The 27,837-nt window shown below is 41.9% G+C and overlaps 1 protein-coding gene across 1 annotated transcript in view; it reads right to left on the reverse strand.

Annotated features, from left to right (window-relative positions):
- LOC107077277 (baculoviral IAP repeat-containing protein 1-like) overlaps positions 1-27,837 on the reverse strand; it is a 150,575-nt gene that overhangs the window by 103,839 nt on the left and 18,899 nt on the right. The window contains exons 2-7 of the mRNA XM_069188015.1: positions 8,152-8,814; positions 7,241-7,808; positions 2,734-2,833; positions 1,096-1,177; positions 502-565; positions 7-135 (exon numbers count right to left, since the gene is read on the reverse strand). Of these exons, the coding sequence (XP_069044116.1) occupies positions 7-135; positions 502-565; positions 1,096-1,177; positions 2,734-2,833; positions 7,241-7,793 (928 nt within the window). The 5' untranslated portion in view covers positions 7,794-7,808; positions 8,152-8,814. The remainder of the gene's footprint in view (positions 1-6; positions 136-501; positions 566-1,095; positions 1,178-2,733; positions 2,834-7,240; positions 7,809-8,151; positions 8,815-27,837) is intronic.

Here is a 27,837-nt window from a genome sequence, read left to right on the forward strand (position 1 = left end):
CTTCACCTGTGTAGAAGAAGCCAGCTTTCGCCAGTTTGGATGGGACTGCAGCTGAGTCGCTTGGCCATTGGAAGTAGGACTCCATTCGAGAGCACTCATTCTCAAATATGTTCCGAAGGATCTCTTCTGACGAGGCTGTGGGGACGGAAATGGCCTAGGTGAGGGTATGGTAGCGCAGTGGTGAGCACTGCTGGCAAGCAACACTGAGCCAGAGGTTCAACTCCTGGGGTACCAAAGACATGCTGGTAGGTGAACTGGATTCTGCGAAAACTGGCCCTGCTGTGGGTGTGTGTCCCCTATGATGGACTGGGTGTCCAGAGTGTGTGCCTGGGCAGGTCTTGCACCTGTTGATTGCTGGGATTAGCTCTGGCTCTCCCATGACCCCGTACTGGCTGAAGCAGTTAAAAAATGGATTGATTGATATAATAATTCTAAATCCTGTCTGGAGTAAAGTTCAGGTTCTCCAGGTAGTCTTTATTAGACCAGTCATTCTGTACTCACCTTTCTGACTCTGCTCTGCTATCTCAGTTTCTTCACTCACTTTGTCGACAAAGTAATGCTTGGCCTATAATCACATAAAAAAGAGTAACAGCATAATTAATGAAAAAGAATAATCCTGAGTTTGTTTCAGTGAGGGTCTTAAAACCAAATAAGGTGAAGAGACCATCTAAGATCCTCACATGAAGGACTGACTCACAGTCAGGTATTTAAGGGCAACAATTTAAAAAGTTCAATTTTAAGAAATTAAGTTAATCTACTGCAGTAATTTAATAGAAATGATCAATGTTTGATACCCATTGTCAAATGAATACCAAATCATCCTGTATACGATTACCATAGTTTGCGGCTCATAATGACTGAATATTTTGTACATTTTTACACTGGTTCCATTCTTCACCCGTCTGCTCCTACTGTATTTAGTACCACCACCTACACCTCCTCATCGCGTTTATCTTGCGTATTTGTTTATTGCCGTTGTGTTTCTGTAAAGCGCTTCGAGAAGCCACCTTTAAAGGTGCTATGTAAAAAAATGTATTATAAACTGTATAAGACAGCTTTGTCTAATATAAAATCGTATCTACTGTACACTCGTACTGTTATTCCATGGAATCCAACATAGGAACGGACATGTCCTAAAATCGCCCCTTCTGAGAGTCTGCTACGGAGGTAGTTGCACCTACGAAGAAAAAAATACATTTTTCAGTTTGGGATTGGGGTGGGGGGGTTATTCAGCTGATTTTCTCACTTTTAATTTTTGGCCAGAATCATCTCCGCTGACTACTGAAGAATGTAGGCTATAGGCGAATTCACTGGCAGGGCTTTAGACTGGGCAGCATGGTGGCACAGTGGTCAGCTTGGCTGTCTTGCACCACAGGGTTACGATTCCAGTGCAAGTCTGTGTGGAGTGTGTATGTTCTCCCTGGGCTTCTGTGCGTTTCGTTCAGGTGGCCAGAACAGAAGGAGAAGGAGTTTGGGCAGGAAAGGGTCTGTGTGACCTGAGAAATAGAGAGACAGAGGATCCTGTGTGGAGCCATAAAGTCTGGTTGAAATATACTTTGCAGATGAGTTTTTTTTTTATTTTCAAGGCCAATAAGCAGACTGGATATTAGTATTGGAGAGAGGAGAGAAGAGAAGAACTTGCTACACAGTTCAAAGCGGACCAGAACTTTTTCTCTGGTTAGATTTAGTTCTCCTGGGAGATTGGCCTCACTCCACTGTAAAACAGGTTCTACCTTTCGGGTGCACCATGACTCTCTCCCTGGGCCACAATTATAAAAAGATCGATTGTTAAAATGTCCCCATGGGAACATCACATACTCTACATTGGGTACCAGGTTACACATGCTGTCTCATGGGAGGTGGTCCCCTTCCTCTCCATTGTCAGATACGGAGGACAAGGGTACAGTTGTCTAGGGCTGAGAGACCACTGGACAACACACACTGTCCCAGTAAGTCCTACAAACTTCCACTGGGCTCATGTACGGCAAGTAGGGCATTCACTGCATGCATCTCATCACAGAAGGAAGCTGTTTTCCCATGCTGCGTGAGTAACGCGTGTCGTGCTCCTGGAACTCGGTCACGCTTTAACAAGCCTGTAACGTGTGCAGCAGTGCTCTCAGGGCCTGAACAAAGTAGTAAAGTGCACTCAAGAGCTCTGTAGTGATTAGACACTCATATTTGTTTAGGCAGATCTGTTTCAGGCTCCCATCAGTCCACACAAAGGCCATTGTCACAGAGGACTCTGCTCCACTGCAGGCAGGTGCACCAGAGGTGACCGACTCCAGCTTCCAGGTTCCAAGATGTAATGAGGTGGCTGAGCGCTAGTGGAACAGGCAAAGTCACTCAAGTACAGTGCGTCCTAGACAGCCATGAATGATGAAATAAGAAGATGACAAAGTTTTAATCAATATCCAAAATCTGTATATAGATTTCTTAAACCTAATATTTGAATTTTTTCTGAAGTTTGCAGGCATTCAGGGTTCTAGTTTCTTTTGACGCTCAGTGCCGATGGTCACAGAATTTAGAAGTTACACCTCAGCACCTGAAATGGAGGGCAGGGCAGGGCAGCACAGGGGGCGCAGGGGTTGGCACTGCTGCTCTGAGCCACTGTGACCCTGAACTGGATAAAGGGGAACTGAAATTGATGCGATGACCTGGAAGTGATTAAAGTGCTATTCGGTGGGTGTGTTCTCTCCTCCCTGTCGTCAAACACAGCGAATCCGCATCGCTTACTCTGGAAACCACTTGGCGTGCTCCCTCCAGGGGTCACTGGCCACCTCCCAGTCTCCCAGCCGGCCTCCGCAGGAGAAGCACTGCACGTGATCCTTAACACCTGCAGCCGCAGAATGAACACCAAAATCAAGAACACGCGCGACCTCTTCCACGGTCTTATATATAATTATATATACTGCAGTAGTTTGCAATTCAGTGTCTGCGAGGTACCGCAGCTTTTAAGAAAAACTCAGTGGTGTGACTGCACTACTTTGTAAAACCACCAGGTGGAGCAGTGAAAGCTTAATGTGACGTGTGGAGCATTTGGGCTGTCGCCAGAAAACGCCTGGTTTTAAAACCCTGTCAATGCAGACGGACAATCTTTTTCCAGTTACAGTATTGTAAATTGTAGACAGTTTACACTTTTAATAATTTTAAGCTATTACAGCATGTTAAATATTGAACTAATTAAAAAGAACATACATTTGATAAAAGAAAGATTGTTCAGCTGGATATATAAAAAAGTTGATTATACTGTAGCTTGTGAACATTATGTGCCTCTTTCAGGTTTACATCCAGAGAGAAAATCCAAAAGTTTGGATTTTGGTAGCTGAAAATAAAAACAGCAGTATAATGTAATTACATACCTAATGTACACACACTAGATGGTAGTGGTAGCTAAATGCAAAACAGTACACAACATTTTATTCCACCTTCTTCATGAATATTTTATGCATTAAAAAGTCTTTAACTTGGTACCTTACAGCAGGTTATGGTTTTAACGTGCTTGTTCTAATGAAGTTTATATACTGCACTTCATAAAGTTAGTTTTATTTTCTAAGAATACATCATAAGAGCACTACTTGTGCTCCAGCACGAGTGTGTGTGTGTGTGTATCTGATGAATTATTATAAGTGATGGTTTCGAGATAAAGAATTCCGTGACGAAATCCTTCAAGTTAAACAAAGGAGGGAACAAGGGTTATGTTTACAATTACCAGTAACCGGAGAACAGCTTATCAATATGTTGAAACCGTACCATGAGAGTGAAGACAGACGTGTTACACCTTTAAGTGAGCCAGTGACTGTGGTTGACTATTTTGTGTGGCTCTGTAGGAATTCTTCTGTAAATTGAAGAGTCAGAGGTGCAAGTTCTGTATCGCCTCTTTTTATATTTGTAAAAGCTTGCCAATTTAAATAATTTATAATTATTATATTATGAATAATAATGAATGACCACAGACAAGCTGTAAACCGCAGAGTTATAGGGAAGACGAGCCGAGTCTGGTCTTTTCAGCTTGGAATGAACCTTTAGAGCGATCCTTTTGGCTATAATTTTTTACATAGCCAGATGTGTAAAAATTGTTTATTATAGCTTGTTGTGAACACGATGTGCCTCGTTTACATCCAGATCATCTATATTTTGTCTCCATACAAATTTCTGCAATGAGAAACTTAACTTTAAAATATGATTAAGAAAAATATTTCACACATACTGCACTGTAGTGGCTCTGAAACCATACGGTATCACACTGTATATACCGTATATTTATAAAGTATACGAACACACTGCCGTTCAGGTGTGAACCAAAGAAAAAATATCGGCTCCACAAAATCCTGAACAAGCCCCCCAGATACGCTACATCACCACTATAGTTGCGGCAAGGTGAAAGTGGGAAGCTGATTTTTTTAAAACTTTAATAGAAAATTCAAAATAAGAAACAATGACATGTCCCTGCCTAAGTTAGACATTGCATGACTTTAAACACTATAAAAAACGTTTTTAGATAAATTAAGTAAAAACACCACTTATTATGCACAAAAAGGAGATGGTTTATCTTCCTCGTGATCAGCTTACAATTAATCATTGCTTACACTTATATAGCGCTTTTCTGGACACTCCACTCAAAGCTCTTTACAGGTAATGGGGATCCCCTCCACCACCACCAATGTGCAGCCCCACCTGGATGATGCGACGGCAGCCATAGTGCGCCAGAACGCTCCCCACACATCAGCTCTCAGTGGGGAGGAGAGCAGAGTAATGAAGCCAATTCAGAGATGGGGATTATTAGGAGGCCATGATTGGTAAGGGCCAATGGGAAAAAATGTGTCCAGGACGCCAGGTTACACCCCTACTGTTTGAGAAATGCCCTGGGATTTTTAATGACCACAGAGAGTCAGAACCATGGTTTTATGTCTCATCCGAAGGGCGGCGCCTGTTTACAGTATAGTGTCCCCGTCACAATACTGCTACATTAGAACCCACATAGACCGGAGGGTGAGCGCCCCCTGCTGGTCCCACTAACACCTCTACCAGCACCAGCCTCAGCTTTCCCAGGAGTCTCTCATCCAGGTACTGACCAGGCTCACAGCTTAGCTTCAGTGGGTTGCCAGTTGTGAGTTGTAGAGTGATATGGCTGCTGGCAATCTTTGTGAACGATGCAAGTTTAAATAATTTTGCCAACACAACACGAAACGTATACACAAAAAATCACATTCTTCTCTTAAAACCAGGAATTTCTTGGCTAAAGCTGCATCAGCGACTATTGGGAATGTGTATTGATGGAGAGTGAAATTACAGCCCACTTCCCTTCCCCATACTGTGAGGTGATGTGCTGGCTGGCACGAAACAATCCCTCCATTCTGCGTATCCTGGAGATGGTCTGGAGGATAATTCATTCATGTTATTACTAAAAGACCTGCTGATCTGCTTCACACCACAGGGAGAGGGGGGAGGAAAACTCCAAAATTTACAAAATAAATCTTAATAGAAAAATGAAATACTGCAGTGTGATAAAACACACATAGAAGATGGCTCAGACAGACTGCAAAGTTTAAAGTGCTGTTTTATGTCTGATCGTAAAAAGCCAAAATATCTCCAGATTACCGAAGTTGAATGACCTCTTCTGTAGACGATGTCATCGTCCTTCGAGCTGGTCGTTGGCAGCACTACATTTGCTTCAGTGTCGCTCATTTCTCCACTCTAACTACAATCCTGTCTGCCACCACCGTGTGGGTAAACACCACGTTAGCTGCCCGCTCTGCAACACGCACGCGCACTCGCGCAGTATTTTGTGTGCATGCGCAAAGCATAAACATATATCGAACTTTTGTTAATTATATCGAGAACAATTATATCGCGATAATTATCGTTATCGAATTATCGCCCAGCACTATAATGCACTCATGTTATGAACTCGTTTACACCTGGGATCCGCTTTATTCAAACGTTTCTAAAAATGCAACCAGGTACTAGACATTGTTTAAATAAAAGTTGTGAAAATCACAAATCGTGATTTTTAAAATGCATGTGGTTTGAAGGCTGTCATTTTTCGCAAAGTTACTGACATCTGAACATATCGTGTCTCAAATTATAATAAGAAAGCGAAGCAAAAACCGGAGAAAACAAATGACTGTAAAAGACACAAGAAGTTTGAAATTATCAAGTTAATACTGTTAATAATGATCGGATTAGTATCAGTGGTCTTTTTAATACCAGTTATTCTCAAGTACAATTATAATATATACGATTTTGTTTTAAAGGCTTCTTGTAAAGGCTTGAGTTAAATTGCCCCACTGAATTGAGTATTTTAATTGAACTGGTTGAACTGGTTTTTACTCCCACTGTTGACAGTATTCATGTTATTTCATTATCATTTAACATTAAATGCTGCGATACATAAAAACAATTAATGTAGTGTACATATTTACTATTTTATTTTTTAAAAAGGAGTCTGTTTGTTAGAAGAAAAACATTGGAGGACATGTTTAACCACTTCACTTCCCAAAGGAAACATGAGCCATCATCTTTAAGGGTGCAGGCAAGCACAACTACAGTATATCCAACTGTAGTTAATGGGTATTTGACCCATTAACATCTTCAAACGGTTACCAGTGTACAGACTTCAAGTTAACTAAGGGAAGCACGCTGGGAAATAAAGACATTAAAAATAAAACTTTAAAACATCCTCTCCCTTGTCACAGAAATATACCTATCAAGGACGCCCCGAGAGAGAGCTCTCACCTGAGTAAGGTCTTTATTTCAATATTGCAATATTGGGAGCCCTGCTGTCACTCTGCAGAGTGCGTCAGAGACTCAACTTGTTACAAGCAGTACAGGATTTTTATAAAGATGTTGTAATGCAGTGGAAAAATACAGCACTTAGTCCCTTTCTAATACTTCCCCTTACCTTAGGACAAGAAAGATTACAACATAGAAACAATCATAGAGACAAGAAAGAAGCGCCAGTACATATTTTTGCAAAGCTCAGCAACTGCATTCGGCTAATTTGGTAATCTAGACAGTACGTCCTGTCTTGACAAACTGTCTTCTGACAATCTGTATATAGCACAGCAGTTACACTTTTGTCATATTTTCCTAAGGCTCTTTACATTTTAAGAATCAATTTACTTATTAGATTTCCATTTCACCCTCGACTACTGAAGAGGGCCTTCCTCTGCATTTTATGTTCAAATTTCTAATATTCTAATAAATTCAAATCACTAACAGAATCAATTCAGGATCTTACCAGTATAGAAAAATCCACAGTCAGACAGCACAGCTGGCTCTGTCTCGCAGTAGTAGGGCCAGTTGCTGAAAGTCCCAAGCCTCTCGCTGTCTTCTGTATAACCTACTGGACCACTGCTTTCAAGACCTTTGACCCGGATGTCGTACTTATTAATGTTTCCCACTTCCAGCCCCTTCTGGAACGCACAGTCTTCCTGGTATTTTTGGTGCAACTGTGTGGGGGTTTGAAAGCTTGCGATAGTGACGACAACCCCACAACAGAAACACTGCACAGCCGATCCGTATCCAAAATAAAAGAACCCAGCACCGGCCAGCTCTTCAGGCGCAAAGGGGGAAAGAGAGGGATAGCTCTCAAACGATTTCAGCCTGGCCAGTTCGCTCCTCATTTTGTAATCATATCCCCGTGCGTTGTCTTTGACAGCTGCTTTCAGACTGTGGCTGTAGTATTCTGAAGTCGCTTTCTCGCTAATATTCATAAAACAAGCGCAATGCAGTTCCCAGTCCTCCAGTTCAGTTTCAGGATGCTCCTCGGGCTCTTCCCTGGCATGTGCCATGCTCTAGGAGAAAAACTGAAAAGGGTGGGTCAGAAAATACTGTTTAGCAACCAAGACTAATTTCAGCAACGTGTTAGTCAGGAAATAGAAAGCAAATATACAATTATGAAAATGTCAAGTTACAATTACTCAGGTTCTTCTTTTATGGCATCAAGCTACAATTACTCAGGTTCTTCTTTTATGGCATCAAGCTACATTTTCAGCTACGTTCTCAGGCTTTGTTCTCTAAGCTGATAATTGTTTCACTACATTTCCAAGTCTAACCTCAATCGGGAAGAGCCAAATTAAAAGCCACAGTGATCCGAACACCACCGATACAGGATCAGCCTAAAACAAAAGAACAGCGCCCAAGTCTCACCTTCACCTGCAGCTTCGCAGCGGCAGCAGAACACACTTCAGGAAGAAGTGGAAAAATCTACACAATGAGGAAGTAAGCAGTAACTGACCTTTATGAGGACAAAGTTCCTCTTTGAAGACAAACAGTACAAAGCAGTTTTATTACATGTGCACAGAGGAAAGATAAACAGTGATTCAAAATCCAATGCAAAGTATTGAGAAACGGAACCTTAGACACTTTCACTACAATTGTTTCACCGCAATTGACAGCCTGAAGTGAAAAACAAGCACAACAATCAAAACGGTTTGAGATGCCAGATCGCCTGGGATGTTTGCCGTATTTCAGGTTCATCAAGAGCTCAATAGTAGGCTGTTCCAGGGAAACGGCGCTAATCAAGCATCACTGCTGTGCCTCCAAAGCCTTCCTTCCACCACAAGGAAGCAGGACTCCTTGCCCAGCCAGCCCCTAGCCCTCGCACCTGCTGCCAGTCCACCCATGGCCAGACCTCCAGCTGTGGAGGAGCAAGCAGCAGGACTCCTTGCCCAGCCAGCCCCTAGCCCCTGGAACTGTGGCAGCCAACAGCACATCGACTCCTCACAGATACAGCAGCGCAGGTCCAGAATTGAACCAGGGCCCCAGTGCTGACCACTGCAACACCCTGCTGGCCTGGAGTTATACCGTAACCTGGCAAAGGTTACAAGAGAGACATGTATAAGCTGTCTAGGACTTGTCTCACTTCCAGCCCATGAACAACGTTTAAACAATTTGATTATTTGCATTTTAGTGGATACTTACCTTTATGCTGGTCCCAAGGCACTTAGGCCTCAACTTAATTCAGGTTAACAAAATGGTCAACTGTGCAGAAAGCAGTTTAAAGACTTAAAAAAAAACACAAAACACCTGAAATTTAAATTCAACTACATTTATTACACATTTACAATAAAAAATATTGGAATACCAGGATGGCACAAAAACAGTTACAAAAAAGTCATAGGGGGTGGATAAAGTAAAACAGATCATGTTCCAAACACCCAAGTGGTAACAACACACCACAATCTTAAATGTTAATAAAAGGTTCAGTTAGTCTGTCGTCAGTGGGAAAAAAAAGTTTTGGTGCATTTCCAATATTCTCTAAGTCACCCAAAATGTGAGCAGAAAAAGCAGCAAGGTTTGAAGGTTCAGTACGTACCTCTTAAAACTGGTTTATAAGATTAGAGAGCACCCGCCTTCAGAAGTGAGCCCTCCCATGATGTTACATAATCAAGCAGATAGCCCTTCCCAGCTCTAATGGTGCAGTAACTGACATGTCATCATGTTTACAAATGCAAACATCAAAAAACATCCAGAACACACCCAACTGAGGTAGAATTTATGGGGAAGAATAATTGTGTATTCAGCAGACTAGAGTAGTCTTGTTTTCGAAGGGATTTTAATTAGGAAAAAAAAATCCATATTAGGGGGTAATTTAGTGCTGGGTAGGATCTTTGAGATGGGTTCCTCTTACCTAGATGTCTGGAATAGGTGTCAACTTTGTATAAAAGCCCCACGAGAGAGGAACACCACACTATGCAACCTTGCTGCTTAGTCAAGAAGGGGATGATTATCTAGGCCCGTGTTTCCCCACAGTGGAGTAGACACAAGGTTTTCAGTTCACTGGGTACACTGCAGAATTTTTTATTTTCCTTTAAATTTTAATTGCTTTCTGCAACTACAAAAACCGATAATTTGAGAATGGAGTACAGTAGAAATATGCTCACATTTTAAGTTTTATATTTTGTACGATAAACGCATTCAGGTTTGTTTGTTTACATTGTACGTGCAGAAGGAGAGAAGTGGATGTCACCCAAGGTTTATACAACACACACAGGTTGGCTCAAAGGGTAGAGTTTCGACATTGCACACTTGGTGTCATGGCTAACACAGCTAACAGCCATTCTGTGATATGTTCTGTTCGGGTGTATATTTTACACACGCACAGAAAATACACTTGCCTTTAACATGGATCATTGGCTAGAAACGGGCTGTTTGAAACGTACAACAGAAAATAATCAAGGACATGCAAATGTGAAGTGATAACCGGCACAGAAGGTAGTGATATATCTGCATCAGACATCTGTAATGATGAAATAATTTAGAGTGTGAACCACCTTTAAGTTTATTAAAAGGGTCAGCTGCACAGAATAAAAAAATGTTGGCAAATACTATGAAGATGATCTTAAATTTGGACCTTCATGGACTGGCGATGAAGAGCCTATTTCGTTATGGGTGCTGTGTTATAAGACGCGCACAAATGAAAGAATGAAACCATCCAACCCCAAACAATTTCAAGACAAAAAATACCAGGGAAACCCTTTAGAATTTTTCAACAATAGCTCAAAAATAGGCTATTTTATTTTTACTGAATTATACAGCAATCACATTAAACAGCTGGCTCCAGACTGTGGCCCGAGTCCTAATTTTCAGAGGCACCTGAATACAAGCACAACACAAACACAGAAAAGACCACCTGAGCAACCAACGCTGCCAGGAGGACATCCATTCCCATCTACATTGATGGACAAAACAGTGACCTCAAATTAGAATCGGCTTCATACAGTCCACGAAGGGGGAGCCCACTGTACAGGGATTCAAACTTTGTCCTAGCTGATGCCTCCACTGGTTAGACTGGCGATTTCAGAAGAGCTGCACCAAGGTCCCACACTTCAGCCCTAACCATAGAGGACGCGTCCCCAAGCAATGGTTCACGGGAGGCCTTGGATGAACGACAAACAGGGAACAGTGAATTCCCCACGTCACTAGACCCAGGCCCAATGAGAGATGACTTGGGGCAACAACAAAAAAAAAAGGCTGCACCTGCTGTCGAGAGCACAAGACCCTCAATTACCATTAACTTACTAATTTTGCTCAGATTTAAACTCGTGAGTCAATTCTTTCTGCATTTCTGAAAATAGGGATTTTCTGGGACCAGTTAAGTTTGGCAAATATTGCCTGCAAGGAAAAAAGTCTTTGCATGTTGCTTTTTTTTTTTACTTCAGATATTGGAAAGTGATCCTTCCGAGTTTCTTGGACAACCTAGACAATTTGGCTACTATAGTTTTGAGATGCAAAAAGCTTTTGTTTCCTTGTTGTCTATTTGCAAACATCCGAAATTGATGCTTTTTGCATCTCAATCTTCAAAATGTTCTTAGGACAATTCACTATTGTCTGTGAGTTTTTATATTTCTAAGCATATTCCGATTCCCCCCCCCCGAAGAGCAGGGGGTTCCTTGGTCACCTGGCACTAAAGTGTGAATAAACAGACCTCTTAAGGCAGCAATTACAGCCAGGCTCATTCTCCACACCCTTGGTCTGCATCGCAGATCATTACCCATGTGGAGTGCTGTCCTACTGTCCTAACTTTGTCACCTCGCAACAAAGGGAGAGGGTGACATAAGAACCTGATGCTATCATTCTGTCTGGCAGACTGTTGGTCAGAAATAAAATAATGAAACTCATTCCTAGTTTCAATATTGGTTTCTAAATTTTTTTTTTTCCCCCATTGAGGACATCGAACAGAGGATGCAAGATTCCCACACCCCTCCTTCCAGAAGCACTCCACCCCAGCCTACAAGACCTGTTCAGGGCAGGAAGACTAGAGGACCCCCCCTCCCCAGCCGAAGAGCCAGGGGACAGGTGGAAGATAGAAGCTGAAGATGATGCAAGGCCCGCGGTTTCGTTTCAGTGCAGCGCGGACACCAGGTGCTCAGCCGGACACTTCCCACAAATACTCCCCTCTCAATTTATTCCAGCTATTTTTCAGCATGACGGTTGTGCGTACACCTTGTAACACTAATCACTAGTAACACTGATCAAAGGAAAGGCCCGGGGGTAGAAAACTGGAGTGGCAGCTGGTGTCCATAATGGACATGAATCACTATACAGGCATTTTGATTTTTATGGCGCTTCTCACTTCTCAATAATGACAGAGGGGGATCCTCGGGGTCCCTATGACATACCATTCTGCCGCTCAATTGCAACCCGAAAACAATCCGAGGCCCTTTCCTGGACACATCTTAGTGATCCAGAGGAAGACAGGGAAAATGACAAAAAACCCAACAGGTCTTGGCAGGTTCAGGCCCTACCCACCTCTGACACCGTCGAGGACGACAGTCGGCACATGGGGGGGGGTGGGCTTAAGGTAAGAGATAAGATCAGATCACTTTATTAGCCATATACAATTTCAATTAGGCTTCTTCACAGACCCCAGCTTGCTCTCCATGAGACACACAGACGGGGAGAGAAGCTTGGGGGTCAGAGCACAGAGTCGGCCATTTATGCAGCGCCCCTGGAGCAGCTGGGGTTAAGGGCCTTGCTCAGGGGCCCAACGGAGTACGATTCCTCTGCCGACCGCGGGATACGAACCGGCAACCTTCCAGCCACAAGCACAGATCCTGAGCCACAGAGCCACTGCTTCGCCTGATGCCCTATTAAAGTACTATGATTTGCCACACAAAACAAGGAAATGGTGCAAGAACTGTTCTTCCATTTCCTTGCCATTGTGGTGGTGGACAGTTTTTGGCCACACAAGGAACTGGCGGAGACTCAGCTCTCGGGCTCCGACACAAACATTTTAGAGAGAAGCTGTGCGAACGGCTCAGCAGTGCGGGGGCTGAGCAACAGGAGGCTTCAACAAGCACGGTTCCAATGAGGGGCAGGTAGAGGACAGGTGTGGCATTGGGAATAAGAGAGTTGTTCATGCACACGCATTATGGAAACCCTTGGGGTTAGAATATAGGATTGTAAAGGAAAAAAAGGGGACTGAAAATTGTGATGTTTATGCAAAGCACAATCTGAAATAACGGAAAACGATATCCCCACTAAAGTTTGCTCATAAAACTAATTTCGTTCACATTTTGGAGAGGTTTTGGAGATGTTGTGGGGACCCCTGGACATGGTTGGCTAAAAACTCATGCAGAATTTTCTCAGATCTTTATGCAAAGTTGTAGACATATTGGAGAAGGCCAGAACAAAGTTAAAATCATCTACAAGTGCTATAACTTCAACATTTGACAATGGAAAATAGATGTTTCCACTCTAGGGTGTATACTGGGTCAGGGATATAAAAGGTTTGATGGTTCAGATTTGATGCCCAATGGGTTACACTTTGAATTCAAACTCTTTAAAAGACCTGTTCTATACATGCTTTCCCAATAAAATGCAAGATGTATAAGGGTACCTGCTTCCACGTGGAAATTAACCTGGTAGAGCCTGTGACACTAAGAGGTTCTAAGTACAATGGCCTGACTGCAAGAGACACCAACAATCAATCAGCAAGCTGTGTGAGAACTTCACCCAGTCCAAGCGCTCTGCTGACTGGACAGGCATAAAAACAGAACAGCACTGTGACAGAGGAGTCTGTCACGGGGTACAGATAGCACAGAAAATACAACCTTCCATTGAGTGGTTGCTAGATAAGTTCCTGAGGGTGCACACTCAGGGCTTGACTAGTAACTGCTATGACTTAATTTCATATACATTCAAATACTTGTGTTAATGTAATGTTTCTTTATTAGCCCTATACAATTTATTGCATTAGGAATTTGTCTTTTTGCATACCCCAGCTTTTCTCTATGGAGACACAGACAGGGAGAGAAGCTTGGGGTCAGAGCGCAGGGTCTGCCATTATACAGCACCCCTAGAGCAGCTGGGGTTAAGAGCCTTGCTCAGGGACCCAACAGAGTAGGATTCCTCTGCCGGCCGCGGGATTTGAACCAGCAACCTTCCAGCCACAGGCACAGCTCCTTAACCACAGAGCCACCGCTCCCCCCACTTAAACACAGGTATGAGTGAGTATTGTGGTCTGAATGGAGAGCACTCTCAAAATGGATGTTACTCACTGTTTCATTTTGTCGCCTCGACGTATAATCAACGTCGAATTGCAACCGCAAAATCGACGGCATGAATAAACGCATATATAACGTCGAAAACACATCTAACACAGTGCCTGAGGCTTTTTACTGTATGTATCGTGTGTGCCGCAACTAGGAGTATACGGCACTCTGCACAGTGTATGAAGTAAATTATTTTGGCAGTAATTAATTTACACGTGTATAATAAATATAGTAAATATAATAAATTAATTACTGCCAAAATAATTTACTTCATACACTGTGCAGAGTGCCGTATACTCCTAGTTGCGGCACACACGATACATACAGTAAAAAGCCTCAGGCACTGTGTTAGATGTGTTTTCGACGTTATATATGCGTTTATTCATGCCGTCGATTTTGCGGTTGCAATTCGACGTTGATTATACGTCGAGGCGACGTATATATACGTATAGCTGTATTTTCGCCGTGAATATACGTATATTCGACGAATCAATGCCCACAGCTTGGCATACATGGGTTTTGCGGAGGGGGTCTTGCCACCTGCCTGAAAAAAAACAGTAAAGTGTTTGAGTGCCTATAGAGTTTCTATTTTTATTTTCTTGGGAAAAGTTGATACCATTTCCTGGACACCCCGTCCCCCATCAGTGCGCGGTGCCCGGGGAAAAATCTGTAGGGGGGCGTCTGAAATTCTGAGGGGGGGTGATATTTCGGTTGAAACGGAGCTGTATGGTGCAGCTACCCAAATGAAATCTCGCAGCTATGCCATTGATTAGTGCTTCATGATAGAAGATAACGACTAGCAATCTGGTATTTGCGATGAAGTTCAGTTTCACATTTTTCGTCACTCTCACGGTTTGTATTGCCTGGAGCGAAAAGTACCATAAGCGTTCATTTTTGCAGCTACATGGACGTCCTGAATCGTTAAGAAAAAAATGTTGTAAAATGTTGTAACTCTATAGGCACTCAAACACTTTACTGTTTTTTTTCAGGCAGGTGGCAAGACCCCCTCCGCAAAACCCATGTATGCCAAGCTGTGGGCATTGATTCGTCAAATATACGTATATTCACGGCGAAAATACAGCTATACGTATATATACGTCGCCTCGACGTATAATCAACGTCGAATTGCAACCGCAAAATCGACGGCATGAATAAACGCATATATAACGTCGAAAACACATCTAAAAAAACACATCTAGCCAGCAGCCATATCACCCTGCAACTCACAACTGGCAACCCACTGAAGCTAAGCAGGTGTGAGCCTGGTCAGTACCTGGATGGGAGACCTCCTGGGAAAAACTAAGGTTGCTGCTGGAAGAGGTGTTAGTGGGGCCAGCAGGGGGCGCTCACCCGTGGTCCATTGTGGGTCCTAATGCCCCAGTATAGTGATGGGGACACTATACTGTAAACAGGCGCCGTCCTTCGGATGAGACGTAAAACCGAGGTCCTGACTCTCTGTGGTCATTAAAAATCCCAGGGCTCTTCTCGAAAAGAGTAGGGGTGTAACCCCGGTGTCCTGGCCAAATTTCCAATTGGCCCTTACTAATCATGGCCTCCTAATAATCCCCCTCTATAAATTGGCTACATTACTCTGCTCTCCTCCCCACTGATAGCTGATGTGTGGTGAGCGTTCTGGCGCACTATGGCTGCCGTCGCATCATCCAGGTGGATGCTGCACATTGGTGGTGGTGGAGGGGAGTCCCCATTACCTGTAAAGCGCTTTGAGTGGAGTGTCCAGAAAAGCGCTATATAAGTGTAAGCAATTATTATTATTATTATAAAACCAACAAAGCACAGACTGCTATAACTAGTCCTAGTTATATAGCGATTTTAAGTATAATGATAAACTACTGCAAGGAATCGGTCCAACTGAGCAAACAGGATCGTAATGTTGACACTCAATAACGACACTGATATGTGCAGTTCCTGGACGGAGAGCCCTCCTGCACATCAAACAGTCCGAGTGACTGTTAGTGTCATTTAGTGTTGTCTGACCATTGACAAAGTACAACTATTTTTTTAGGGCACAAGTTAAGTAAATCCTTTTGCCCAAAACTGAAGGGACGACACTCCTCCCTCCCCCCGTGACGCCAGGCCTGTTCCCAATCCTTTTCCATAATGTCATTATACTGTATATAATAACAGTGACCGATCCTTACTAACTGCATGCGTTACAATTGCACATCAGCACATAGCAGGGGGCACATAGCCGCGATGTATTATCAATGTTAAATTTCAACCATAATATCGACAACATTAATAAACGCATACGTTGAGAAAATATCTAACCCAGCATAATTTCCGGTTATATACCACAATGCATTGCTAGTATTCGTTGGTCGCCATTTTGGCCACGTTTTTCCAATCGTAGAAGAAGTCCGCGAATATCTCAGCAATCCTCTTTTGACAAGTATAAATAACAATAATAATACTATCTGAATACATACAGATCTTACTTAATATTATTTTGATTAAAATAGTATGTTAATAAGCAAAAAATGGCACATAAAAATAGTGTGAAGGGGAAGATTACACAAAATCGTTTTGCCGTTTCTCTAATTTGAGAATCAGAAAAAACAGCACATGTTCAGCAGGTCATTGAAAATAAGTATGTAACATGTACCATTAACAACGTCAATGCTAAACAAACCTTAATGTTATAGTACCCCATGGATTTGCAAAGTATGTGATGATAATTTTCTCTGATTCTCCTAAAAATATATGGATATTCTTAGAAATTAGAATTGCCTCAGCAAGACAACTTTAAGGAATAACGATATGTTTTTATGGGAAAAAAAAATAATCGCGGTGTTATACTCCTTTCTGTGTGATTTCTGAAATAATGTTATTGTTCTAAATTTAACTAGGCAATGATATACGGGAAATACCTGCATAGTGTGACCTTTCTTACTCACCCTTTTAAAGTTAACAACATTTTTATCGCAGTCATTTTGTTCTCTTAATCAAATTAGATTATATAAATGTAAACGGTAGAAAATCTGTTAAAATCCCAAAAATAAAACTGATGACAGGAATTGCGGGAAATTACCGAGCGTACGGTATGGTCTAAAACGTGCAACAGTGCTGTATGTAATTTATTTACACAGCTTTGCAGACAGGAGTTTCGCGAGGGGGTCTTGCCACCTGCCTGAAAAAAAATGTAATTATATGTTGATTTCTTTGAATGACAATATTTCTATTTTTATTTTCTTGAGTTGGGAAGTTGATACCATTTCCTTTTATATTACATCGTCCTTATAGTACCTTACATACAACAGTCACTGTTTATTTACTGTTTATTTGCATGTGTTACAGTTATCTGTAGGTGCACATCAGCACGCAGGGGGCACACCAAATCAGACTTTATGTCAAAGCACTATTTATCCCGATGGAGGAAGCGACGTGCAGAGCTAAATGCTCTTGCAGAATCCAGCAGTGATGATCAAGATGACAGTTTTCACATAGATGACACCAAGGACGAGAATGTGGAACAGTCGTCTGGTGATATGGGTGCTCGTGTCAGTGATGACATTACACACCAGGATTCAAATGACTATGGGTACACTGAAGAAGTTATTACTTCTGAAGAAGAAATCTTGAATGAGGTTGAAATTTCTGACTCTGATGAATCTAATGTAACTGACCCCAGTCCTGAATCTACTGACCTTGTAGATGAGGCACAGACTGACCCAGCAAGGCCAAATCTATCTACCGAACTTGTAGCTTGGTCTGCAAAGCATGGTTGTAAAAGACAGTGTTTCAATGATTTATTGGAGATATTGAGACATCAGGGGCACAAGCTTCCAAAGGATTGCAGGACTCTCCTACAAACACCTAATAAAGTGCAAATCAGTGATAAATGCGGCAGTCAGTACATTAACTTTGGATTAAAGAAAGGAATCCTGAAAAACATATCTTCTTCTAAAACATTCCAAGAAGGCATGCATTCTGTAGACCTGTGTATCAATGTTGATGGAGTTCCTCTCTTCAAATCTACATCTGTGCAATTTTGGCCTATTTTGTGCTCTTTTCACCAATTCCAGCCTTTCATTGTAGCATTATTTTGTGGAGGGTCCAAGCCTGAATCAGTTGATGATTATGTGAGTGACTTTTTAGAGGAGTTAAAGTTACTCACCAATAATGGCATTCACTTTGAAGATAGAGTATTTAATGTTACTGTGAAGGCTTTTATATGTGATGCCCCTGCACGCTCATATCTGAAATGCTGCAAAGGACAATTCGTACTTTGGCTGCGAAAGATGCAAAATTAAAGGGAGCTGGGAGGGAAGAGTTGTTTTCACAGGGGATGAGGCATGTAATGATCGTACAGATGAACAATTCAAGAACTTTGAGTACAAGGAACACCAACAAAGACTTTCTCCCTTAGCTGCTGCTGGAATTGGGTGCATAAGCCAATTCTCCCTTGACTACATGCATCTACCTTGTCTTGGTGTTGGCAAGAGAATTCTTATTTTCTTAAAGCAAGGACCACCTAAATGTCGACTGTCCGTCAGGCAGAGGAAAGAAATTTCTGATAATTTGGAAATTCTTGGCGGAAAGATGCCTGGGGAATTTGCTAGACAGCCAAGATCCCTCTCAGAGCTTGACAGATGGAAGGCTACAGAGTTCCGCCAGTTCCTTTTGTATACAGGCCCCATTGTGCTTCGTAATGTTGTATCAAAGGAACTATACACCCATTTTCTGATGCTAACAGTTGCTCTTTCCATTATGTTGGACTCGGACGAAAGAAAGAGAAATGCCTATCTCAACTATGCCCAAAAACTGCTTGATACCTTTGTTGACAATGCTCAGCATTTGTATGGACCAACATTTGTTGTATATAATGTGCACAGTTTGAGACATCTACATCAGGATGTGGTACAATTTAATTGTTCCTTAAATTATGTATCTGCATTCCCATTTGAAAACTTTTTACAGTCCTTGAAGAAACTAGTGCGGAACAGTTATAACCCTATAGCTCAAGTAGTAAAGAGAATGAAGGAGAAGGAAAGAGTTCAGAGCAACTGTGAAGCATCTGGTTCACGGATGTATATTTCGTCAAGACAAAAAGACTGTTGTTTCCTGTTGGATAATGAGGACTTTGCATTTGTGAAGGAGAAAAGAGCAGACAGAAGTCTTCTATGTGATGTTGTACGACAGACTCAGACTTGTAACTTCTTCACTGAACCATGTGAGTCAAAACTGCTTAATATTGTATATGTTAATAGTCTGGAGGTGCATGCAAGGGAGAAATTCCTCTCTGTAAAAGAGTTGCACAGAAAAGTAGTGCGTCTCCCATATGGTGCTCGTTATGTCCTTTTCCCTCTTCTTCATGGCATAGAACATAATCCTGTTCCATGAAGAAGTTGCAACTTTGATTCACACAGGATGCTTCAGTCTGCTCTTTTCTCATGGTGAAGTTTAAATTTTAAAGTTTGTGAGGAATTGCATGTAGTGAATACCATCTAACTACAAATGTATAAATAAAGCAGAATGTTTATTATTGAATTATGTGTTTTTATTGAGTATAATCATTATAAGCGAACACAAGTTTAGTAATCAGCACCACAGTCTGAATTAAGACTCAAAATTAAAATGTGTATGTCTGTTTCAGGTGATGTGGACACGTGCAGTTTGGATAGAGCAGGAGGGGGAGGTTGAGGGAGTCTTGCCCTCAAACTGGGTGGATGCCCGAAGAGAGTATGTGTGGTGGCCGAATGATCCAAAGCAGGCCACAAAACTATACAAAGAGAAGGCCAACCCTAATAAAGATACTTGGGTTACCTTCAAGCTCATTAAAGTTTAACATACATCAGGTATAGCTTTCTTTGTAAATAAGAGCAAATTCCTGTTAATTATTATAAATTCCGATTGAATATTTACAGTAACTGTCTATGTACATGTATTAGTGCAACAATACCCTTTTCATATTTGCACATATGTAATGTTAATATAATTATTTGTAGACAAGAAATCAGAGTGTGATTACTTTGATTTAACCACCTCTGTTACGGATGCTGAAGACGAGGATGAGACGCCCAATCCAAAACGCAAAAGTAAGAAGCGGGTGTTCTCCGATTACGTTGATGGAATGTAAAAGTAACAATCTCAATAGCTATATTTTTAAACAGTTCTTAATATCAACTGATGCCTCATTTAGCTTGTACCTTGTTATTGATTTTTTTTACAACTCTTTAAAATAAGTCATTTTGAAAGGTGTTCTGTATGAAAATGTTAAAAATCTTATCAGATTTGTTGATAATGGAAATTGCTAAAAATTTTGGTTAGCTTATTCTATGTTAAACTAATTTTCAGTATTATATTGAAATATGATAATTTTCTATTATATTACAGACTTTGATTCTGATGCTGCTACTCCAAGTAAGTCAGTTTCTCTCCCTTCAAAGTTCACAAAATAAAGGAAATAAATTCATTGTAAAAAGTTACAGATCAAGTTGATTAAATAATTTAATTTGATATGAAATATTTTACTGCCATATTGTTTCTGTTATGAAAGAAGAAGCCACCGAAGCTGCCAGTGCCACCCCCCAAACTGAGATTCTCTCCTAGGAAGAGTGTCTCCCAGAGCTCACTCAGCTGTTCAAGTACGCTTAAAGGTAGGTTATTGGAATTAAAGTTAAAATGTTTTCTTAATGTACTTAGAAGATAACCATCATCAATCATATTTAAAGACAAGTTAACACCATTTTATATGTTATTGAAGCCCAACCATCAAAGGTGAGAACCTCCCCAAGGAAAAAAACGGTGCCGAGTTCTGGCTTCAACATTCCTGAAGGTATTACTACATTTTTTGCCTACATCTAATTACTCTATGAAAGTTCAATGACAAACTAAATGACTACATTGAAATATTAAGTTATGTGATAAAGTAAATGTTTTCCATAACTGAATTCTTTTCAGAGTCTCCCAGGCAGAAGACCATGTCCAGACCAGAAGAGAAGAGAGAAATATCCTCTTTCAGAAGGGAAGTAAGTACAGTTAAAATGAACTACAGATGTGGGATTTTTTTATTTTTAAGATTATAAATTGCATGTAGCACATTAGCAACACTACAGTAATGCTAATGTGACAATAGTGTAAGAAAATCCTAACCCAATTCCTTTTAAATGCTGACATAAAATGTAAATTATTTCAGAGTTTCAGAAGCGGGTATTGGGCCTCCTGATAGAGATGAGGGATGAATTGAGGCGTTTGGGTAGGTCCACGGAACCGGTGGACTCCCAACTCCACATCAGGAGGCTGACCACAATGGAAGAGTTCTGTGCATATGAGGAAGCACTTGACAGCATGGGCAATCAAAACCTGCTGGTATGATATTATATTCTCACTGTGGTGTAGAAAATATTCACTACCAATATTCTAGGTTTCAGATGGGTCATACTTTTATAGCCTACATTTGATTAATATGATCCATCTCTGGCATAAGTTCATATTTTTAGTTTATAATGTATAATCTTGCTTATCCTTTAATGGCAAAATAACATGTTTTCATGTTCTAAAAAGTTACTACAATTTTTTTTTTTTACTTTGAAAAATGGTCACTTTGTATTTTTAGACTGAGATAATACTGCAAAAAAGTGCAGTTAATACGTGAAAATGTGTTTGTTCCATGAATGTGTAAATGGGTATGTCTGATTAGTTGATTAATGAAGATCTAGGAGTAAAAATAGCTTCTAATATTATTTCTAATATAATATTATTTCCAGATAAACCAACTTCAGAGAGTAGGCGGCTGTGATGTCAGAGAGAGTGTTTTCACAGTCTTGTCAAGGTATTGCTTATTGATTTTTTAAAATGTTTTTACATTACATTTTTACTTCGATCAAATTAACATATCCACAGAATTGAGCTCACAGATACCTATGTGTTAACCACTGAATGTGCAAGGTGTAAAACTGCAAAATTGTCTTTTAAAATATAAGGATTACAGTACTACATTTGATCCTAAATATTTGAGTAAATAAATGTTGAGTGGAAACTCACTTGAAAAAATGTCTAAACTCAGTGAAAATTTGGTTTTCAGACTTATGACAAATGAACTGATGACAGAATTCAACTTCGCTGGCACAAACCGAAAAGATAAACAACAAAAGAGAGGCCTGGGAGACACAAATCTTTATAGAGTAATTAAAGGTACTCCTATTCTATGTTGTACTTTTTTATCCGTTTATTTCCGCTTTGAGCTTAGTAAACCTTAATGGTTCATTTTTTAGATTATACTCAAGAAGATATTAACCATCATTTATTTGAGTAGTAATATTATATAATTTTCTCCTAGCTGCGGTGCTGAAGTCCCACCCTACATCGAAAGAAAAAGATATAAAGGAGCACGCAATGCGTTACTTGAAGAATGCATATGCAAGGCAGGGGGCCAGGAGATCTGGACACTGAAAAGAATTTGGATAAATAAATAGTTGTACATTTTAAAATTTATATTTGAATCAAAATGTGGTTTTGAGTTAGATAGTGTGTTAATGTAATTAGTTTGTGTTTGTCATTACTATACTGTATATTGATGTTACCAGAATTTGTAGCTGAAGTTTAAGACTAGTTGTGTTTTTTTTATGATTATTGCCCATATGTTGATTGATTGATTGCATACAATGTATAATTTAATTTTTCAGGTGTGAATGTGTATTTTCAGAATAAATTTCTAAACCAAATCATTGGCTTGGTTTACTTGTTTCTATACCTATAAAACCTATCTTTGATGTATAATAGACCTCTAAAGTTATCCGTATAATAGACCTCTAAAGTTATCCGTATAATAGACCTCTAAAGTTATCCGGAACTCCAACCATATATGTATAATAGTCCTCTAAATTTATCCGTATAATAGAACTCCAACCATTTATGTATAATGAACGTCTAAACATAGACGTATAATTGACGTATAACTTTAGACGTATATTAGAATTTCATTCTAGACGAATTGCAGACCACATTTAGACGTCTAAGGTATGCATTTTAATAGACGTATATTATACGTCTTTTGCCCACTGGGAAAGGCTTAGACGCAGGGATAGTAAAATTCAGACACTTGAACAAAACGTTGTGGAGTGTGAGCAGGCAGTCATTTTGAACAGGAAACAAGTGAGTTAAGGGAAGGAAAAGGTACAACTAGAGAAGAGTATTGATGAATTGCTGGAACAGTTGCAAAAGGTGAAATATACAAAAAGGAATCGCACAAGGTTGTGTATTACAGAAGGAAATGTGACTCTGAAGCAGATTTAGCACATAGGGTGAGGGACCTGAATGAGGAGGTACAGTTCTGGCAGGGAGAATCTGAAGGCTTGAAAACAGAGATAGACAGGATAGTGAGTCACAATATTAGCATGTATGAAAAGGGCAAGTATAGTGATGCTGTAAGAGAGGCTTCTATGGATTTAGTAGCAAACATGGGCGTTGGTGCACGAAAGGCTTCTCAGATAGAATAGTTTTGGATAAATTGATAGGTATTCAGGTAGATTACCAGGTGAAAAGTTTTTGTAAATATCTTGTGCTAGAAGCATGGCAAGTTTCTTTGCAACATCTGGAAAAAAAAACAACTGTTGCCAGGAAGTAATTTAACCCTTGCCACAGATGGGACCACTAAATATGGAACTTCAGGGATTTCTTTCCAGGAAAAATCAACCGTTTTTTGCGCATAAAAAGTGTTTATCTTAACCATTCTTTACAGCGTTTAAAGTCATGCAATGTCTAAGTTACGCAGGAACACATTGCATCTTATTTTGGATTCTTTTTAATTAAAAAAAAGTTTTCCCAGCCTACGTATACTTAGTGCAATTAGTAAAACGTTTTTCAGGGTTTAAGGTAAAACAGGTGCAAAGCCGCAGGAGGAACAGACAAAACCAAATAACAGGATTCAGAGAATCCCTTTTCAACTTCAAAAGCCTAGGGTACTTCCTGCTGGGAATGACACAAATCCACATGTACAGTGGATAGAGAAAATCACCACCTCGTTTCAAAATTTGTACCTGTTGTTGTACGACACTCTGAAAATAAATTAAATAAGGCTCGTTCAATTTTTATTCACATACAGTAAATACTTGGCTCCCACCTGTGATCAACTGTGGTGATTTTGATTAGTTCAGAATAAAAGCCGTTTCTAGAGGATTCCACTGCTTGAAAAGTGCACTTCAAAGCAAAGAACCCACTATGGGCAGAAAGGTGCTTTCAAAAGAAAATAACTATGGAAAGGCACAAGTCACGAGATGGGTAAAGAAACACTTCAAAGGCTTTAAGTATCGCATGGAGCAGAGTCAAGACCATCATGAAGAAGTGGAAGGGGTATGGCACCACCCAGACCTTGCCTAGATCAGGCTGTCCCTCCCAACCGGATGAACAAGCAAGGAGACCAATCAGAGAGGCTCCCAAGAGGCCGATGGCAACTCTGAACGAGCTACAGGCCTTTATGGCAAAGACTGGTCATTTATGTGCAGGTGACAATATCACAAGCGCTCCACAGATCTGGCCCGTATGGGAGGGTGGTAAGAAAAAAAAAGTCTTATGTTTTGGCTAAAAAGCACCTTAAAGATCCTGTGGCCAAGTGGCAAAAGGTGCTGTGGTCACAGGAGACCAAAATCAAACTTTTTGACTGGAATGCAAAACGGTACTTCTGGCAAAAACTCCCAATACATCATGATACCATCCAAAGAACACCGTTCCTACAACTGAAGGACAGGAAGGCGAATGTCTTTGAGTGGCCTGGTCAGAGCCCCGACCTCAATCTCATCGAAAATCTTTGGGATGACGTGCAGAGGGCAGTCCATCAACGGTCACCACACAGTTTTGAGTTTGAACAATTCTGTAAGGAGGAATGGCCACATATCCCTCCCTCTAGGTGTGCAAAGCTGGTAGAGATGTATCCAAACGGACTCAAGGCTTCTAATTCAAGCAAAAGGTGCTTCCACCAAGTATTAACCCCTATCTTCTATTTGGGGTCCTGGAGACCCCAGACCCTCTTTAACAGCTCAGAAAACATACTTAACATTGCTTTATCAGCTTGACACTTCGTCTTTTCCTCATTTTAAGAGAACCGCTTATAAGCACGATGATGACATGTTTCAGAAGTCCTCTATGGGCAATTATATACAGGTTCTGTTAGGGGTCTCGGAGACCCCAGCTATCACATGATTAAATGCAATGGATTTTCATACGCTTTCCCCGATTAGTGTTAAGGGGACAGTTGGCTCAATAATAATTGCTTACACTTATATAGCGCTTTTCTGGACACTCCACTCAAAGTGCTTTACAGGTAATGGGGACTCCCCTCCACCACCACCAATGTGCAGCCCCACCTGGATGTTGCGACGGCAGCCATAGTGCGCCAGAACTCTCACCACACATCAGTTATCAGTGGGGAGGAGAGCAGAGAGTAATGAAGCCAATTCAGAGATGGGGATTATTAGGAGGCCAAGATCGGTAAGGGCCAATGGGAAATTTGGCCAGGACACCGGGGTTACACCCCTACTCTTTTCGAGAAGCATCCTGGGATTTTTAATGACCACAGGGAGTCGGGACCTCTGTTTTATGCCTCATCCAAAGGACAGCGTCTGTTTACAGTATAGTGTCCCCGTCACCATACTGGGGCATTAGGACCCACATGGACCGCAGGGTGAGCGCCCCCTGCTGGCCCCACTAACACCTCTTCCAGCGGCAACCTTAGTTTTTCCCAGGAGGTCTCCCACCCAGGTACTGACGGATGCATTTGTGTGGAAGTTTCAGCTTCAGCTCTAATGTTCTCCCTTAGTTTGGACACTCATTCTCACCTGCTGAACGCCCATTTCCCTGCTCCCCACTATTCTCACTCTGTCCTTGCTTCTCCTGTGCCTCTCCATCACACCTGTAGAAGGCTCCACAGCTGTAACATTCTCTTTCTCAACCTTTCAGCATGGAATGAACCTTCATAGCTAACAAGCTAGCGGAGCTCCTTGCTCAGACCTCTAAGTATTTTTCTTTTTATGTACAGCTACCCTTTTAGGATGTGATAAGAACGTGCCCATAAATTCTCAAACTGGAAAAGCAAAGGGATTAAGTTGTCAGTTTCACATTGCCCTCTATCCATTACACCTTCTCTTTGGCTGGTTGGTAGTTAGGGAATGCCGAGTTTTTTTAGCTTTAACCCTGAGGTGACCCAAGATGGCCCCTGCATGGTCAAGTACATGGCTGAATACCCATCCCACACTAATCATGGTCCAGTGTGTCCATACAGGTCTACACCCCATCGCCATGGTGGAGCCTGAGTGCCCCAGAGAGTCAATGCTGTCAGGAGCGCCGCAATCCTAGTCCAGTTACCCTTGGCGAACTGGTCAAACTCGGGCTTAAAGCCTTACCCCCCACTGGTCCCGAAACTAAAGCAAAGTTGGGAGAGAAGTTTGGAAACAGGAACTTCAACCAGTATAAGAGGCTTGGAAGCAGCCTTTAAAACTGCTGTTGACAATGCAAACGATGTTGTAGCGCATTCGCCCCGGGCAGCGGCCGAAGAGCGTCCGGCTGGGGTACGCGGTGAGGTCGGGGTTTAGGAAGGCCGCTGACCCACAGTGAAAAGGGGCGTACAGTCTGGGGAGATTACCCGTCTTCCCATGTAAACAGTTCCCAGGTTGCGCACCCCTGGGTGTCGCGCTCACTGGCTCGCTCGCTCTCTTGGCGGGCTGTCTTGTCCCCCTCTCAGCTGGGCGCAGGAGTGCGGGCTGGCACGTGGTGCCGGAGAAAGAAATAAAGCGTCGATTTGAACTTCACAAGTCTGAGTCTCTGTGTTCGTCCTCGCAGAACCCGAATTCGTTCCATTGGCGTCAACAGCGGGAGGACGGACAGTGAACGGCCGTTGATGTCGGACTCGGAGAAGCGCCAGTTCCCCCAGCAGCCGAGTGACCCCTTAAAGCGCCTTTTTGGGGGCGAGCAGAAGCCGCCAGGGGCCGGGACGACCCCTCAACACCGCCAGTGGCCACAGCTCTTATCAGGGCTACCCCACGACGACCCACTCAGCGGAAGGGGGGCCCTTTCCCGGGTCGCCTCAGGCCATGTGGTGGGAAGGAGACGCCAGACCAGCGGGGTCCAGCCCACCACCCCCCGGACCAGCCTGCGCCAGTGAGACCGAGCCGATATAATGGGGAGGTCCCATGGCAAACGTTTGAGGCCCAGTTCCAGATGGTGGCCTGGGCAAATGGCTGGTCTCGGGTGGAGATGGCGGGCCACCTCGCCGGCGTCCTGGAGGGGAAGGCCTGCCAGGCGTTGCTGGATGTACCCGGGGACCAGCGGTACAACTACACGGCGTTGGCGTCGGGGCTGCAGCGCAAGGTTGGCCCAACACCGCCACCTAGCGGGAGAGTCACTGGGTCCGGTCGCCGCAGACGTGGCCTACTTAGCCCACCAGGGTTACCACCCTACTCTCCCGGAGGAGGCCCACCGGGAGATAGCGCTCACTTTTTCACACAGGGCCATGTAAGTTTGGATTTTTTTCCCCCTTAATAATAAAAACCTTCATTTAAAAACTGCATTTTGCGTTTACTTGTGTTATCTTTGTCTAATATTTCAATTTGTTTGATGATCTGAAACATTTCAGTGTGACAAACATGCAAAAAAAATAAGAAATCAGGAAGGGGGGCAAACACTTTTTCACACCACTGTATATTTTATACATTATGCAAACTTTGGGGGCAAATTTCTATAAGCTCTCATTGATGATCTAACATGTTAATGAGAAAAAAAGAATATGAATTATACTTGTACTGTTCTCCAAACCCAACATTAAATATCTGGATTCCCTGGGATACGTTGCCTAAATGAGGTCGTTACAAGCACTGTGGGCTAGTTC

Source organism: Lepisosteus oculatus, chromosome 4, assembly GCF_040954835.1.
Source record: "Lepisosteus oculatus isolate fLepOcu1 chromosome 4, fLepOcu1.hap2, whole genome shotgun sequence".
Classification (NCBI taxonomy): domain Eukaryota; kingdom Metazoa; phylum Chordata; class Actinopteri; order Semionotiformes; family Lepisosteidae; genus Lepisosteus; species Lepisosteus oculatus.